Here is a 14,144-nt window from a genome sequence, read left to right as displayed (position 1 = left end):
GAATAGTAAAGCCAGGTTTGAAGGGGATCTCATATTGCCTCTCATAAGCACAGTCTGGAGAAAGAATTCCATAATGACCACAGTTATTGCCTGACATGGATTATTAAATGGATTCTTCTTTGCTGTGGCTCAGATCACATGCCTGGAAATATTACTCCATGTAGCAAAAGTCTGACATTAGGCGGGCTTACTTGTGACCTTAAATGCCGGTAGAAGGAATCTGCTGTTTGCCTACCATGCCATTCCTGATTATTGCAAATCCAAGTGAACTCATGCAAACCAATAATTCCATCCAAATTCTTGCCCGCCCCCTTCATGCCTAAGTCGAGGCTAAGATTGCCTCAGGTTTGAATGGTCACACGTTTCAAGCAAAATGAGGATGGACATTTACGTGATGGCTCCAATAATATCTTCTTATGTGAGCACAGGGAGGTAGGGGCTCATTAGAAATGGTTTTGAAGTAAGAGATAGAAGTCTCACTAGGAACTTTGGGTAAAGCATCTAAACTTTCCCATCTTTGGTTTTCTTATTAGTAAGAAGGCGATCAGAACAACTGCCGAGGTTACCTCCTAGAGATCTTGTGAGGAACAAAAGATATTAGGAATGTGAAGGTATTTTGGAAATGGTAGAGAGTTGTTATTATTAAAAGGCAAGTTCTCTGAAATCAAGGGACCCTAACTAAGTGTGGTCCTCAGACCAGTAGTATGGACATCACCTAGGAGCTTGCTGGAAATGCAGAATCTCTGGCCAGCCCCAGACTTACTGAATCAGGATCCACATAATGACAAGATCCACTCCGCCACTGCCCCCCGTTCCCCCCCCCCCCGCCCTGCCCTCCCCACCACTACCACTGCCACACATAGAGCAGGTGGTTTGCCTGCATGTTAAAGATTGAGAAGCATTGTCCTAGACAACTTTTCTCACACTTGAAGCCATTTGAATTATCTCTGTGTGCAAATCTCATTTTGGATCTTATCTTCCCAATTTAGCCATCTACTTCAGCTTTTGTTTACAGTGAGAATCAGGTGGGCAGGAGCTGGTCTCTTTTGTTTAATTCCTATCCAGGTGTTTATTGTTGAAATGGGCGGTGTCATCTTGTATACACACCCAGATCTTTCCTTGCTGGGAGCACTTTTTTTGAAAATAAAATGAGGAAATTATGATCCATTAATACCTTGCCTTTCAAATATCAAAGGCTGATTGAGTCAGAGAAAAACCAGTGAGAGTGACTGTGCCTCTTAGGTGGATTTCAAGACTAAATATCTCTAATTTAGATGGAGATACTCATGCAGGTGAAAACCTGCCAACGACCAGGTGTTCTGGGAGATGGGGAGGGAGAGTGCCTTGGAAGGGCCACTATTGAAATGGGATGGGATATGGCCAAGTATCCCGCAAGAATTTGTTGTGCTCCATTGTGAGTCTAACAGAAACATCAAATTGCATAAACAGGAGCCATCCTACTCCAAATAACCATTGCAGTCAATCTACTGTGCACTGCCTCAAGTCTGACTCTCTGAGGAAAGCTTTTCATTTAAGACCTGGCATTCTTCCTCTAGTTATTAGCCAAACGGACTTCTCTGCGTTTTTTTGTTTTCTGGTTTTTTTCTCCTTTTGGAGGCCTTTAGGATTTTGCAGTGGGTTCCCAGTTGGTAGAAAAAGAGTTCTTTAGCAGGAAATTTCCATATTTTGTTTTGAAGTAGTGGAGGAAGCATAAAAAAATGAAACTTTAATGAATGATAGCCTCTTCATGAGATGTCTTAGGAGTTTCTTTTTAAAATATGGTGCCTTTCTCATTTTGATGATTCTCCTGTTCTGACTTGTGGATTCTCTGTCTTGGGCATTCACTTCCTTCTAGTTTGAGCCTTTTAAAAAAAAAAAATTAATCTTGAAATAATTTCAAACTTATGGGATAGCTGCAAAAATAATACAAAACTCATAGAGTACTCCAACATAGCCCCACCCCGAAAACTCAGATTTGAGTTTTTGTTTGTTTCCTTATTTTATTTTTTAGCAGTAGAAGCATTTTCTTTCTTCTAAAAAGACATGTTTCACTAATATATTAGCAAGGGCTCAAATAGGGTATGAATTTTCATCTACAGAAAAGAGCCATTGCCCCACAAATCCTTATTTTTCAGTGTTTATGTTTGCTTCTACAAAGACGTTGGATGTGATTTTTAGATATTCTTCGGTCTGTTTGAAGCATGTGAATCCCTGTGAGATCTTAAAATGAAGATTCTGATTTGGTAGCTCTGAAATGAGGACTGAGATTATGCATTCCTAGCAGGCTCCCATGGGATGCCAATGTTACTGGTCCATGGGCAACACTTTGAGTAGGAAGGCCTAAAGAAGAAATAGAAAATTACTATACACAGCCACTGCGTGCTGTACTTCCTTAAACTTCTGTAAATTTATGAAGTAGAGTCTAGTATTAATCCCCATTATGTGAGTGAGAATAAGGAGCATGGAGACGGTGCCTTGACCCAACACACAGAGCTGACAAGAGGCAGGGCAAGGAATCCAATCTAGGACTGCCACTGCTAGTGCCCAAGGCCGTAAACGCTGTACGACACGACCATAGGAGAGCTCATGACCCTTGATGAAAAACAACATTTCCAAACCTCAACCTTAATCAAGCCAAACTTTCGAGGGCAGATGCCTTTTGTGCAACATTTTATAAATACCTGGGATTTGAATCTCTAAGTAGCTTTGCTGTGATATAAAACATGGGGGTTGGCACTGTGGGCTGTTCTCTAAGGACTCAGGATTATATATTCTGAATTTTGGGTGAAAGGTGTTGTCATGTTTCCCTTTAGGACATTCAAGTGGGAGTCGAGAAGGTGGGGCAAACACGACATCCAGTCCTATCAGGAAATCCAAAATTCCAGGTGAGTTTTGAGCTGTGAAGCAGAAAAAGATGCTTAAAACAGGCCTCTCTGAACATCCCAGAAAGAAAGAAGAGCCCACATTCTCCTCAATGCCCAACTTGAAATGGATTGTTCCTCTGCAAGTTAAAGGATGAGTGAAAGCACTATGGCCTCTTGGTAGGAAAGCATGCAAGAGTCTTGTGTTGCCCTCCCTGGATCTCATAGATTGGCTGAGCTCCTATTCAGACCTGTTTCTGCCCTGTCCCAAAGAACCACCATGTTACTTCCCAAATGGGACTCCATGTCATACCCAGATCCTTCCCACCCCAATCCCGCTTTCCCTTAGGGTCTGGGGTGGAGAGTGTAACTTTTCTCTCCTTTTATGGGTAGCGACAAGATACAAGGGCCATTTTCTGTTGGGTGGAGTGAAAACATCCTTCTGGTCCCTGGTTTTTTCTTGAGTCACCATCTTTATGGATTCTGGTAGAAGAAACTGATCCATGTGTAGTGACAGGGCTGGGACACTTGAGTCTCCTGAGTGTCAAGACTTAAGGCACCGGATGCAAATACTTTATATGGTTTGGGCTCAAAATTGAGCATTCATGAAGGCAGATTACAGAAAGGAAATGCTTTCCTAAGGGTTGTAAATCACCCTTTTAATTCTACCCTCTTCAGAGGTCTCACAACTTAGCCTCCCTTGAGGAAAGGGAAGAATGTAGTATGTGCCTGGTCGCCTTGTCTCAGCTTGCCCGAGCACATCTGAAGGCAGAGTGAATGGAGAGAGCAAGCCAGGGAGGTGAGCCAAGGGGACGGAAGTAGTTTGCTATAATCAAGCAACAGGAAACTCATCTCAGCTATGGTGAGACTGTGTGGGCTGGAGACCAGAGGGAAAGAACAGAAATGGTATTCTCCTGTTGGCCTTCCTTTCTCTCTGACTTTACATCCCTCCCCAAACTCACCTAACCAGGTAGAGGTGAGGCAGAGGCAGTGCAGAGAAGGAAATAGGAAAACCGAGATTTCCAAGGAAAAGTGTAGTATGAATGACTTTCCATTTACTACCTTTTCCCCAAGCCTTGGCTTATTGCACAAATGTACAAGCCACTTTTCTATTGAATTTATTTAGCTTGGCAAGGCATATGTTAATCCTTTTAGGCCTGATTTTAAAACATGAATGTAACAATTTATTAATCCATAGGAGATGCACAGTTATTGAAGACATTTTAGAAAATACGGTCAAATGAAAGGATGAAAGTACAAATCACTTATTATCTCACCATTCAGAAATACTGTGTCCTTCCTGTCATTTTCAATGTAATTTATATACAAAAATGTAATTATAATATGCATGCTGTTTAGTAAACTAACATTCCCTGCAGGATGGGCACAGTGTTCCATGTCATTAAATATTCTTCTGCTATATTGTAGTATACAATAGGATGGCTGTAGCCTAATTTATTTAACCAATCCTTTACCATTGGATATTAGGTTGCTTTCAACTTTTACTATTATAAATAGCACGGTAATGAACATCTTTATGGCTAATTCTGAGTTTCTATAAATTCCTGGATCAAATGTATATGAGCATTATTGCCAAGTGTTGCCAATTGACACTCTTTCAACACTCCGTAAGAGTGTGCTTCTCCCCACCCACTAGAATTTGGCCTCCGTTTTTCTTTCTGAATCAAATGTAAGGCTGATGCTCTTACATAGAAGGGGAATGTTCTGTTCAAGGGACATATAAATTTCCTTTAGTCTACTTAACAGTATTGCATGAAGGGCATCTACAAGTTTTAACAGGCCATGCTGTACTTTTATGGAAACATGTTTCTCCTCCAGTGACTTGAAAATCCTGACTGATGATAAAAACTTAAAACAAGAGACCTGTTGTAAGAACACCTTTAGTGAAATTGGTCTTCAAGGATTATCTGCCAATTAGCTGGGCCTTCTGTCAGACCCATCTGAAGTTTTGGTTTGGGCCAGATCAATTTATAAAGTGGTTTTTGTTTGTTTGTTTGTTTTACAAAATGTATTTCCAAAGGTCACACACATCTTTCTGTTCCCTCACACCAGAATGGCTGATCATCTTGGCTTCCCTCTTGGCCTTGGCTTTGATTCTCGCAGTTTGCATCGCTGTCAACAGTCGAAGAAGGTAAGGGATAGCTCCTTGGGAGCTTTGACTTTGAAAAAGCATCATTTAAACTTAGGCTGCTCAGAGTGTGGTCCCTGGAACCGGCAGCCTCAGCATCCCAGGTCACTTATTAAATGCAGACTCTCAGGTCCCATCCCCACTCTGTTAGAATCTACATTTTAACAAGATCCCAGGGATCTTGTTTGATGCACAGTGCAGTTTGAGAAGCCCTGCTCTGGTGCACGCTTTAGACTACCACTTATAAATAGTAGCTCAATCTTCTATGTTTCTTAATTTTTTCAGGGTTAAACCCTGAAAAACAGACTCTATCTGATGAAAGTTATAAAATATCTCACCAGAAAGGTGATGAAAAGATTACTCATTTGTTGATGCATTAAAAAATACTTACTGCCTTTAGGATACACAAAAAGTTGTATAAAAATTCAAGGGTTCGTAGTCCCCTTTGGCCATCTGAGGTCCGTGGGACCTTTTAGAACCTTACATAAAGCAGGCATTAAGTTCTGGTTTTGCTTGTTGCTTATTTTTTTGTAATGACACTATTTTCTGTTTTCTGGAAGCTGTGTTGAAAGCATTCAGGTTACAGTCTAGTAAGTGCTCCCTGACAATGGGGTCTATGAATCATTGAGGACCGGGGGAGGTTGAGAGGTGTTTCCTTAGGGAAGTCTAAACAAAGATACTTGTCTCTCTAGAACTGGCCTGTAGGCTGTTTTCACATTCTCAAAGATCTTTCTTTCTCCCTACCTGAACTAAGTTATGAAAGTTATATACATGCTATCTATATACCTGGTTGAGCCATGGCAGGGCTCCAGAAATAAGTCTACCTGCTGTGACATGAAGGAAAACAGTAATTCTAGCAACAGAGGAAATGAACTTTAACAGCCTACTCCCATAGGACACGTCTAAATTTTCTATTCAAGATGCTTTGGAGATATAGTATTTTTCCCTGAGCATATACGTAGGAATATCAAACCTTTTGTAAACGTCCCTCAAAGTTGCTTTTTATAAGGTAAAATGGTCTTATTTTCTAGCAAGGCTGCCGTTACTGTGCTGCTAACAAGCCAGAAAGCCTCAGTTTGGGAGACAATCTGGCATTTAGAGAGTTATAGAATCATTTTTGCTGGCTTTTAGAAAGCAGCAAACAGCTAATCCCAACGCCATGTGCAATCCAACCAATATCTCTAATTATCTGAGGAAATCAAATAATGCCATTTTACACTGGTACAAGTTAATAAAAGTGCCATATTAGAGTCAAATAGCTGTGTTCCTATCTATACCTTTGAGGGCATAATTTAAAAATTAATCATGAGCTGATTGTAAGCAACAAAAACTATTAAAAAATCTAGAAGGCTCCTATGACTCAATGGAAAGAGTTTTGGTTTTTTTTTAGTTGAACTTAAATGCTGTGACTTGAGGGAGCCCTTACAAAGAGTCTTTATACTTCCCCTCAGCCTCCTTGTTTTCCCTTGGATTGCTTTTGCTTAATTAAATATGAATTTTCTATTGTGTGAAATCAGTCCTTTTGTTCCCAGCCCTAGAATGCCCCACTTCTGCTCACATACACAGTTCCACAAGCTTTGCAGATGTTACCATAGAAACATCTTGGATGTTTGGCCTTGGAGGCTGTCGAGGAGGGGGAGACTTTTGGAGAAGGGTCTCAGCCATCCCCAGGAGCGGCTGGGACCCGTCGAGCGTGGCTGCTTAGCTCACACACTGCTCCCGTCCTGTCCGCAGCAGAGAAGGGGCCTCTGCTGCCCTCCCCCTCCCCCTAAGACCGGCAGTCGCCCTGGCAACAGGCAAACAGGGACTCGTAGGATCCGGCACAGAGAGCGTCTCACCGGGAAAGTATTATAGTTTCTTCGAAGCTGTAAATTACTTTGTCCTGATTTGATGATTGAAAACAGATTTGCCACGCAGCTAAAGGGTTGTTAAGGCTGCCCAGGCCCCGTAATGTTCACTTTGTTTCTAAAGCCACCGTTTCTAATCCTCTTAAAAGGCTGGAGCCTTTCTGCTTTGAGCATTACATTTAAGAGAGATACAGAATCCTGTTTTCATCAAAGACAATTCGGTTGGCAGTGGGGCCTCGGCAGGCATTCATTTACTCAGCAAACATTTTCTGAGTGTCTCCCATGACTATCAGCACTGGTGTTGAGAAAGAGATAATGAAACGAGAAGGGTACCATCCCTTCCCTAAAAGGATCTTGAGATTTGATGGCAGTTTGACATGTTGAATCTGAGTCAACTAATATTTATTGACATACCTATGTCAGATGCTATTATATGAATTACAGTTAAAAGATGAAAGTGGAAAAGCGTTAGTCACTAAAGTTGATATACAAGGATTTACGAGGGGCTTCCGTGATACAGTGATGGGGGATTGCATCATCTTCAAGATCCCGATTTGGACAGTTTATTTCTTTAGCTTTTCCTATCCTTCCCATAACCTACATTGTCTTTCCTTGATGTTCACTTTCATATAACTAGAGTCCTTGACTTACAGGTTTTCAATGAAACTGCTCTCTATTCACTCTTCCCAAGAGCAAACAATTGTTCAAAAGTCAGCTGGGTTGGTAGGTATTGGGTGAGATCCAAGAGGAAAAGTTAAACTTTCCTTTCAATAATTTACCTGAATTATTAAAATGTGAAGACTCTACCAGAGGAATGATAGGGATTATTTCTACCTGAGCATGGAGAAAATGCCTTCACCAGCTTTTACTGTCAGGTAATAGTCGTCTTTCTGTGGTAACCCACTCTCTGCTTGCTTGGCAAGTTTCTTCATATAAAACTCCTTGATTTAGAAATTTCTTCCTTCTCTTAGGCTACAGTCTCACTTGCTATGGTCTCACATCTCTTCAAGTGGAACTTTCTGTGATGATGAAATGTTCTGCACTTGTACTTTCAAATGCAGTAACCACCAGCCACATGTGGCTAGTGCAACTAAGGAACTGAAATTTTAATTTTATTTAATTTTAGTTCATTTAGATTCCAATAGCCTCATGAGGCTAGTGGCTACTATATTAGATAGTACCTCTCTAAAATGATGCAGAATAAACCTCTAAATATCTTGAAGGATTCTCAGGTAGAAGCCATGTGAGATCAGCTGTTAGGCTACCCCCTACCTCGTTTGCAATAAATTCCTCTCTGCCCTTATTTCTAAACCTCACCAAACCTGCCCACCCTCACCTGGCAAGGACCCAGCTTGTTTCCGTCCATGTTGTGTCGTTACTTTGTGCTCACCTAAGCCTAAGATTGAAAGGAAAGGAAGATGAAAACAAGATGAAGTTGGAAAATCTGAGTTGTAGTTCTGGCACTGCCTAAATGCTGTGTGGCTTTGGACAGCATCCCTGATTCTCTGGTCTCAGTGATTTAAATAATGAAGAAGTTGGGGTGGGTGATCTCTGCTGTCCCTTCTGCTCTAATAGCCCTCTTTTAGTGCCCATAACTAAGCAGAATGAACAATTAAAGCTTATCTTTTAACAGTTCTTATTAAATATCTGGAGCACTAAACATTGGACTGGGTTATTTATGAACCAATCCCTCCCTTCTGAGAGAAGTCAGACAGATAATAAAAACGTATAAAGCCAAAGGGAAATGAGGGCAAGACAAAGATCAAGCACAACATTCCTATTTATATTCATGAAATGTCATTCACTTACAAAATCAGCTTCCTTTAGATCAATAACACTAATCCCCACCCCCTTCGTGTACAGATGTTTTTTTAATGTGTATGAATCACTTTCCTACATTATCTCATCCAACCTCTCTGTCACCCATTGGGTAGATGAATAGGAATTACTTTATAAGACATCTTTCCTCCAAAAGACACAGGATACTACCTGGGAATACGAAAAAAAAGCAACATTCCACCTCTGGTCTTTTAAATCTTCACAGTAATATAACAAAGTAGGTGGAGGTAGCCAGAAGAAGCAAGCAAAACCCAATTCCATGTGGCTTTCATTGTATTAATAATGATAGTCAGCACTTCTTGAACACTTACTATGTACTAGACACTGTTCTAAGTGCTTGAGATACCTTTGTTCATTAAATCCTCAAAACCACCCTGTGAAAAAAGCAGTACTGCTATCTTCATGTCCATGCTTGGGAACTGAAGCACAGAGAATTTAAGTAACTTGCCCACAGTCACATATCTGGTTTGATGAAACTGGGATTCAGATTTGGACAGCCTACTTCTTGAGCCCACCTCCTTCCTCCACTTGGATTTGATTCAATAAGAGGATGGTTTTCCATGGATCCAAGACAGACAGGTTCATCAGTGTGTGGTCCACCTTACACAGTAGATTCTTGTCATTTCTCCAGGAGGTCAACCTTGGTCTCTATCATGTGAAAAGGCCATGGGGTCAAGGTCAATTAGACTAAGCACTATGTCCTAGGTACGTCTGTTATCTTCTCTGACCCTCACTTTCTCCTTCAGTCAAATGAGAGGGTTGGAATGTTCTCTAAGTCTGATTGGATCTCTTGTTCGAGCATAGCCCCTAGTTGGTGTGATGCCATTTAAGTATTGGGTCCTTAATAATGGAATGAACTAATCTACACACACCGAGTCTATTTAGAGAGGGAAGACCCAGCACAAACTGATAACACAGAAGATATCTGTTATGCTCCAAAACGACTGAGTATTTTACTTTTCATTTGCTTTAATGATGTTTACTTTTGGTGAATTCTTGGGTAGGGTTATCACATTTCTAATCCAATACTCAAAATGCATTAAGCCAGGCTTAATTCTAGATTTCCATCTCTATAGTGATAATGATGGAGAGAATGTTTGCTTTTCTTCCTTGATTTTTTCCAAAATGGCAGCCTTACTGCCCGCCTATTCCTGGTGGAGGAGATGCCCATTTGCTGCCATTCTTATTATTATTGCCAAGACTCTAGATGTTTGGGTTCACCCTCTTTGTACTCTTCTTGACCATTCTCTGAGGTAACTGAGTTTTAAAATCCTCCTCTGCTGTAGAGAGAGGAAAAGCAAAGACCAAATATGGGTACAGAAGCAACCAGCAAAACTCATTTATATGGTTCTTATTCTATTAACAGTTACAGCTAGCATCTCTTGAACTTTTACTCTTTTCCAGATACTGCTCTAAGTGCTGTCCAAGGCCTTCATATCTTCATCCTACATTATTTGTAAAATCAACAAAGTAATAACAATTATAAACTCATTTATTAAGTGCCAGGCTTTGTTTCAAGGACTTTCTACCATCCTGTGAATTGATACTCTTCATAGCCTGATGTTACGGATAAGAAAACAGGCTCAGAGAGGTTGAGTGGGTTGCCCCCAGGTCACAGAGTAGAAAGGTGTGCTGTCAGGACCCAGAACCAGCCCTTCCAAACCCCACTCTTGACCATGTGGCCTTCTGTCTCTGTGGACTCCCTCCGTGCTCCCAGCCCACATAGATCAGCTCCACATTTAAGCAAACTGCCCTCCACTCCTCTTCAAGCATTATGCCAGAGGACACAGGATATACCTCCCATTGAGGAGGTATAATTTCTATTTCCCCAAATAAAAGATTAACATTTATGGCCTTGGCAGTCCTAGAGGAAATGGCCCATGATCATGAACAATAGGGACTTTGTCTCTACCACCCTAAATATCCAGTGGCAAAGTAAGCAATTCTGATCTTTCGCTGTTTCCAAATCTCCAGATGGTTGGAAGCATTGACAGAGCCTGTAGGTCCTGAGCGTAGAAGCCTGGATTTGAATATTGACTGTCACTCTTACTAGCTGTGTGACCTCAAGCAAGTAATTTTCCCTCTGTGGGCCTCAGTTTCCCCTGATGTACAATGGGGACAATAGCTGCTTTGCAGGAGTATTATAGATTCCATGGAATTACATGTAAAATGTCTGGCATTCAAGAAGTGTCTAGTCAGTGCTTGTCCATTCCCCTCTCCCCGATCCTCTTTAGTTTTGAGGCTCTGTACAGCAGTGTTGCTCCTAAGTATAATCTGATTCCTTTATGTGTGGCTGTGATCATGTTGCAGGAAAAAGGAAGTGTTGTATCAGGCTGGGTTGGGTAAGACAATGCTACCTTAGTATCAGGGACAAGAACAAGGTCATGCTTTTCCAGCAAAGACCTTCTTCCGCATTTGAATCTTAAGTAACATTACTGAGAAACCTTAAAGTAACAGTCAACAATATGTCTGACGTAGTTAAACCTCCTGTGTCTAGACTGATACGTGAGTTAACCAATATTAGGGGAAAATCAATACTGTTTTATACTTTTAAAAAAAATGTTGTTTTATTCTTCTCGGTACATTGAGTAAGAACCCAGACAAAGCCAACAAAGCGCTGACTGAGAGGAAGTAATGGGACTTCTTGAATATACAAATCAGAATGACTTACACCCATCATGTAATGGTTTACATAATGTTCGATGGTTTATATAAGTTTACAGAAACTGCTAAAGCGCTTATAAATAGTCACACATTTTCATTACCAAGTATGGTAGAAGGAGAATGAAAACTTGGGGGTTAGAAGGACCCAGGTTTGAATCCTGACTCATTACATGCTGAAAGACCCTGGGGCAAGTTACTGAATTTTCTGAGCCCCAGGGTTTCCTTGCATGTATTAAAGAATGATAATAGTACCGTCTTCCCAGGCTTGTGATCACAAACTTGAGAATACATCAGAAACATCCACCCCTTCCCCACCAGGGCTTGTTTAAACAAAGATGCTGAATCTCACTCTTAGAGTTTTTCAATTCACTGATTCTGGTGAGGGACTGAGAATTTACATTTCTAACAAGTTCCCAGGTGATGCTTTGCTGCTGGACCCCGGACCTCACTTTGAGAAATGCTGGTTAAGAGTCAGTAAGGTGAAGTAGAGAAAGCACTGAGCACAGTGCTCTGCACACAGTGAGACCAAAATAAGCCACAGCGATGATGATGATGATGACGATGATGATTGTGTCCTTGTACCCCTTTCTCATATGACTCTTCTTATTATTAGGTGTGGACAGAAGAAAAAGCTGGTAATTAACAGTGGCAATGGAGCTGTGGAGGACAGAAAGCCCAGTGGAGTCAATGGAGAGGCCAGCAAGTCTCAGGAAATGGTGCATTTGGTAAACAAGGAGTCGTCAGAGACCCCAGACCAGTTTATGACAGCCGACGAGACGCGGAACCTGCAGAATGTGGACATGAAGATTGGGGTGTAATGCCTACACATTGTCTGAGAAAGAAACGACAGTTGGAGACATCACAGTTACAGGGAGCTGGGACTGACACTTAACGGATGCAATGTGCTACTGATTGTTTTATTTGGGATCTTATTTTTTAGCATAAAGTTTTCTACGCCGTTTTGTTTTTTGTGTTATTTTTTACAGGTCAGGTCCAATTCGTAAAATCAGCATTGCTTTCTGAAACGAGGGCCCAGTTAATCAGCAAGAATTTGACCGTTCCAGTTCCCACCTAGAGGCCTCTCACCCACTGGGGTGTGCTAGGGATGGCTTCTAACAAAAGTCACAAATACATCTGCCAGATCCCCAACTTTCCCCCACCCCACCTTCTGGGTAGCAGCCACCTGCTAAGGTCATTCCCTAGGGCTAAGACAGATTGGTCCCTGGGACAAAATTTAAATGGGTCCATATTGCCCCTTTACCAGCCCAATCCCTGGGTATTCCTTTCCAGTGAGGTAGGGGATTGGGGTGTACTGGTTACACATCCCCTTCTACAGCCCCCTTGGAAATTTTTCAGATGCTTCCAGGAGACACCCAAAGGGTGAAGCTATTTATCTTTAGTAAGCTATTTATCTATTTTTTTGAAATATTAAACCCTGGAGGTCCTTTGATCAGTATGGTTTTTAAAATTACTTTGTCAGAGGCATAAAAGGGCTTAAAATGATCCATAATAAACATCTATACTTCTGCCACTTTAACCCTTTGTGCTGTGATTATTCATCTTTTAAACTTGCGAGATTGGGGTCCCCACAGCCAATCAGAGGGATGTAAGAATGGTCCTCTGTGGGCTCTCAGAGCCCCTAACCGCATCCCTCCTCAGGCTCACTTGGCCAAATCTCATAGAAAAGCAAGGAAGGCTGCACTATTTCATTTCTAAGGCTGTCCCAGGCTTTCTGTCCTGTCTTAGAACCAAAGTGGTGGGAGGAGGAGCGTCTGTGTTTTCATAGCCACCTCTTTTCTCCCCCTGAAAGAATTGGCAAAGTCACATTAAATTTGCAAGACCTTCCATTTGTGCAGTCTCATTTCATAGACGCTGACCCTAACGGTGATGTCCACAAATAATATGAAAGTGCCTTTTAATGATTTGTAATAAAAGAAGCCAATGGAAGGGAAAGAGACAAGAGACAGTAGTTAGTGGCCACGAAGGTGGGGTGGGGGCAGTGTAGACCCTGTTCAAGTATTTTGTGATTACATTTATTTATACTTTAACAAGCCAGTTGTTTCCATTCTTCCTGATGGCAGTTGCTACTCAGGATAAGTTAAATACCTGGGAATCCCTGGTAATAGAACTTATCACAATTGGAATCTTACCACAAGGCAGGCAGATTTATGGCCAAACTAGAGAAAAATAACCCTATCCTTTCACCTCATCATTTCCCTTTCTTGGCAAGAACTTTGTGATATATATTCATCAGCCAGGGGAGCCCATTGATCCTGGAATTTCCAAAGTTTACTCACAATAGAAGAGATTGATAAAGTGTTTCTGTAAAACTGGATCTCCTTCCTTAGACCTCCATAAAAAGTCACGTGTGGTCTAAACTGATAGGCTTAATTGGTAGTGTTTCTCAGAGCAAAAAACAAGGAAGAGGAGGAGGAGAAAAAGTTCCCATAAAAATTAGGGCAGAATCAAAGAGTTGATTCTGAAGGATATCATTGAAAGGAGAGATGCCCCTTTCTGCACTCTTTCCCAACCTGTGCCCTCCCTGAATTTTCCTCTCCCTCTGCCCATGGTCTTGAAGAACTTCCTTTCTCCTCTTCTGTGAACATCATCAGCCAGTTCCCTAACCAGCTATCTTACTTTCTTTTTATTTTTTCAAGCCATTCTGATTCTTGTGTTGAGTTGCTGGCACTGATGTTAAAATGCTCCCTGCCTTCTGAGAGAGATCCTGAGTCTACTGTAGATGCAGACATGCTCACCCAGGCTCTCTGGTCAGGTGCAACCATC

The 14,144-nt window shown here is 41.5% G+C and overlaps 1 protein-coding gene across 8 annotated transcripts in view; it reads left to right on the top strand.

Annotated features, from left to right (window-relative positions):
* The window catches only part of CD44 (CD44 molecule (IN blood group)), a 98,902-nt gene extending 86,005 nt beyond the window's left edge, over nt 1–12,897 (top strand). For all 8 annotated transcript variants that reach the window (XM_023586476.3, XM_058305577.2, XM_023586473.3 and 5 more), the window contains 3 exons: nt 2,814–2,885; nt 4,935–5,013; nt 11,974–12,897. In XM_023586476.3, the coding sequence (XP_023442244.2) occupies nt 2,814–2,885; nt 4,935–5,013; nt 11,974–12,178 (356 nt within the window). In that variant the 3' untranslated portion in view covers nt 12,179–12,897. The remainder of the gene's footprint in view (nt 1–2,813; nt 2,886–4,934; nt 5,014–11,973) is intronic.
* Nucleotides 12,898–14,144: the final 1,247 nt, after the last annotated feature.

Source organism: Dasypus novemcinctus, chromosome 10 (assembly GCF_030445035.2).
Source record: "Dasypus novemcinctus isolate mDasNov1 chromosome 10, mDasNov1.1.hap2, whole genome shotgun sequence".
NCBI classification, from domain to species: domain Eukaryota; kingdom Metazoa; phylum Chordata; class Mammalia; order Cingulata; family Dasypodidae; genus Dasypus; species Dasypus novemcinctus.
The sequence above is the reverse complement of the archived record's forward strand: the minus strand, read 5'-3'. Positions and strand labels throughout refer to the sequence as shown.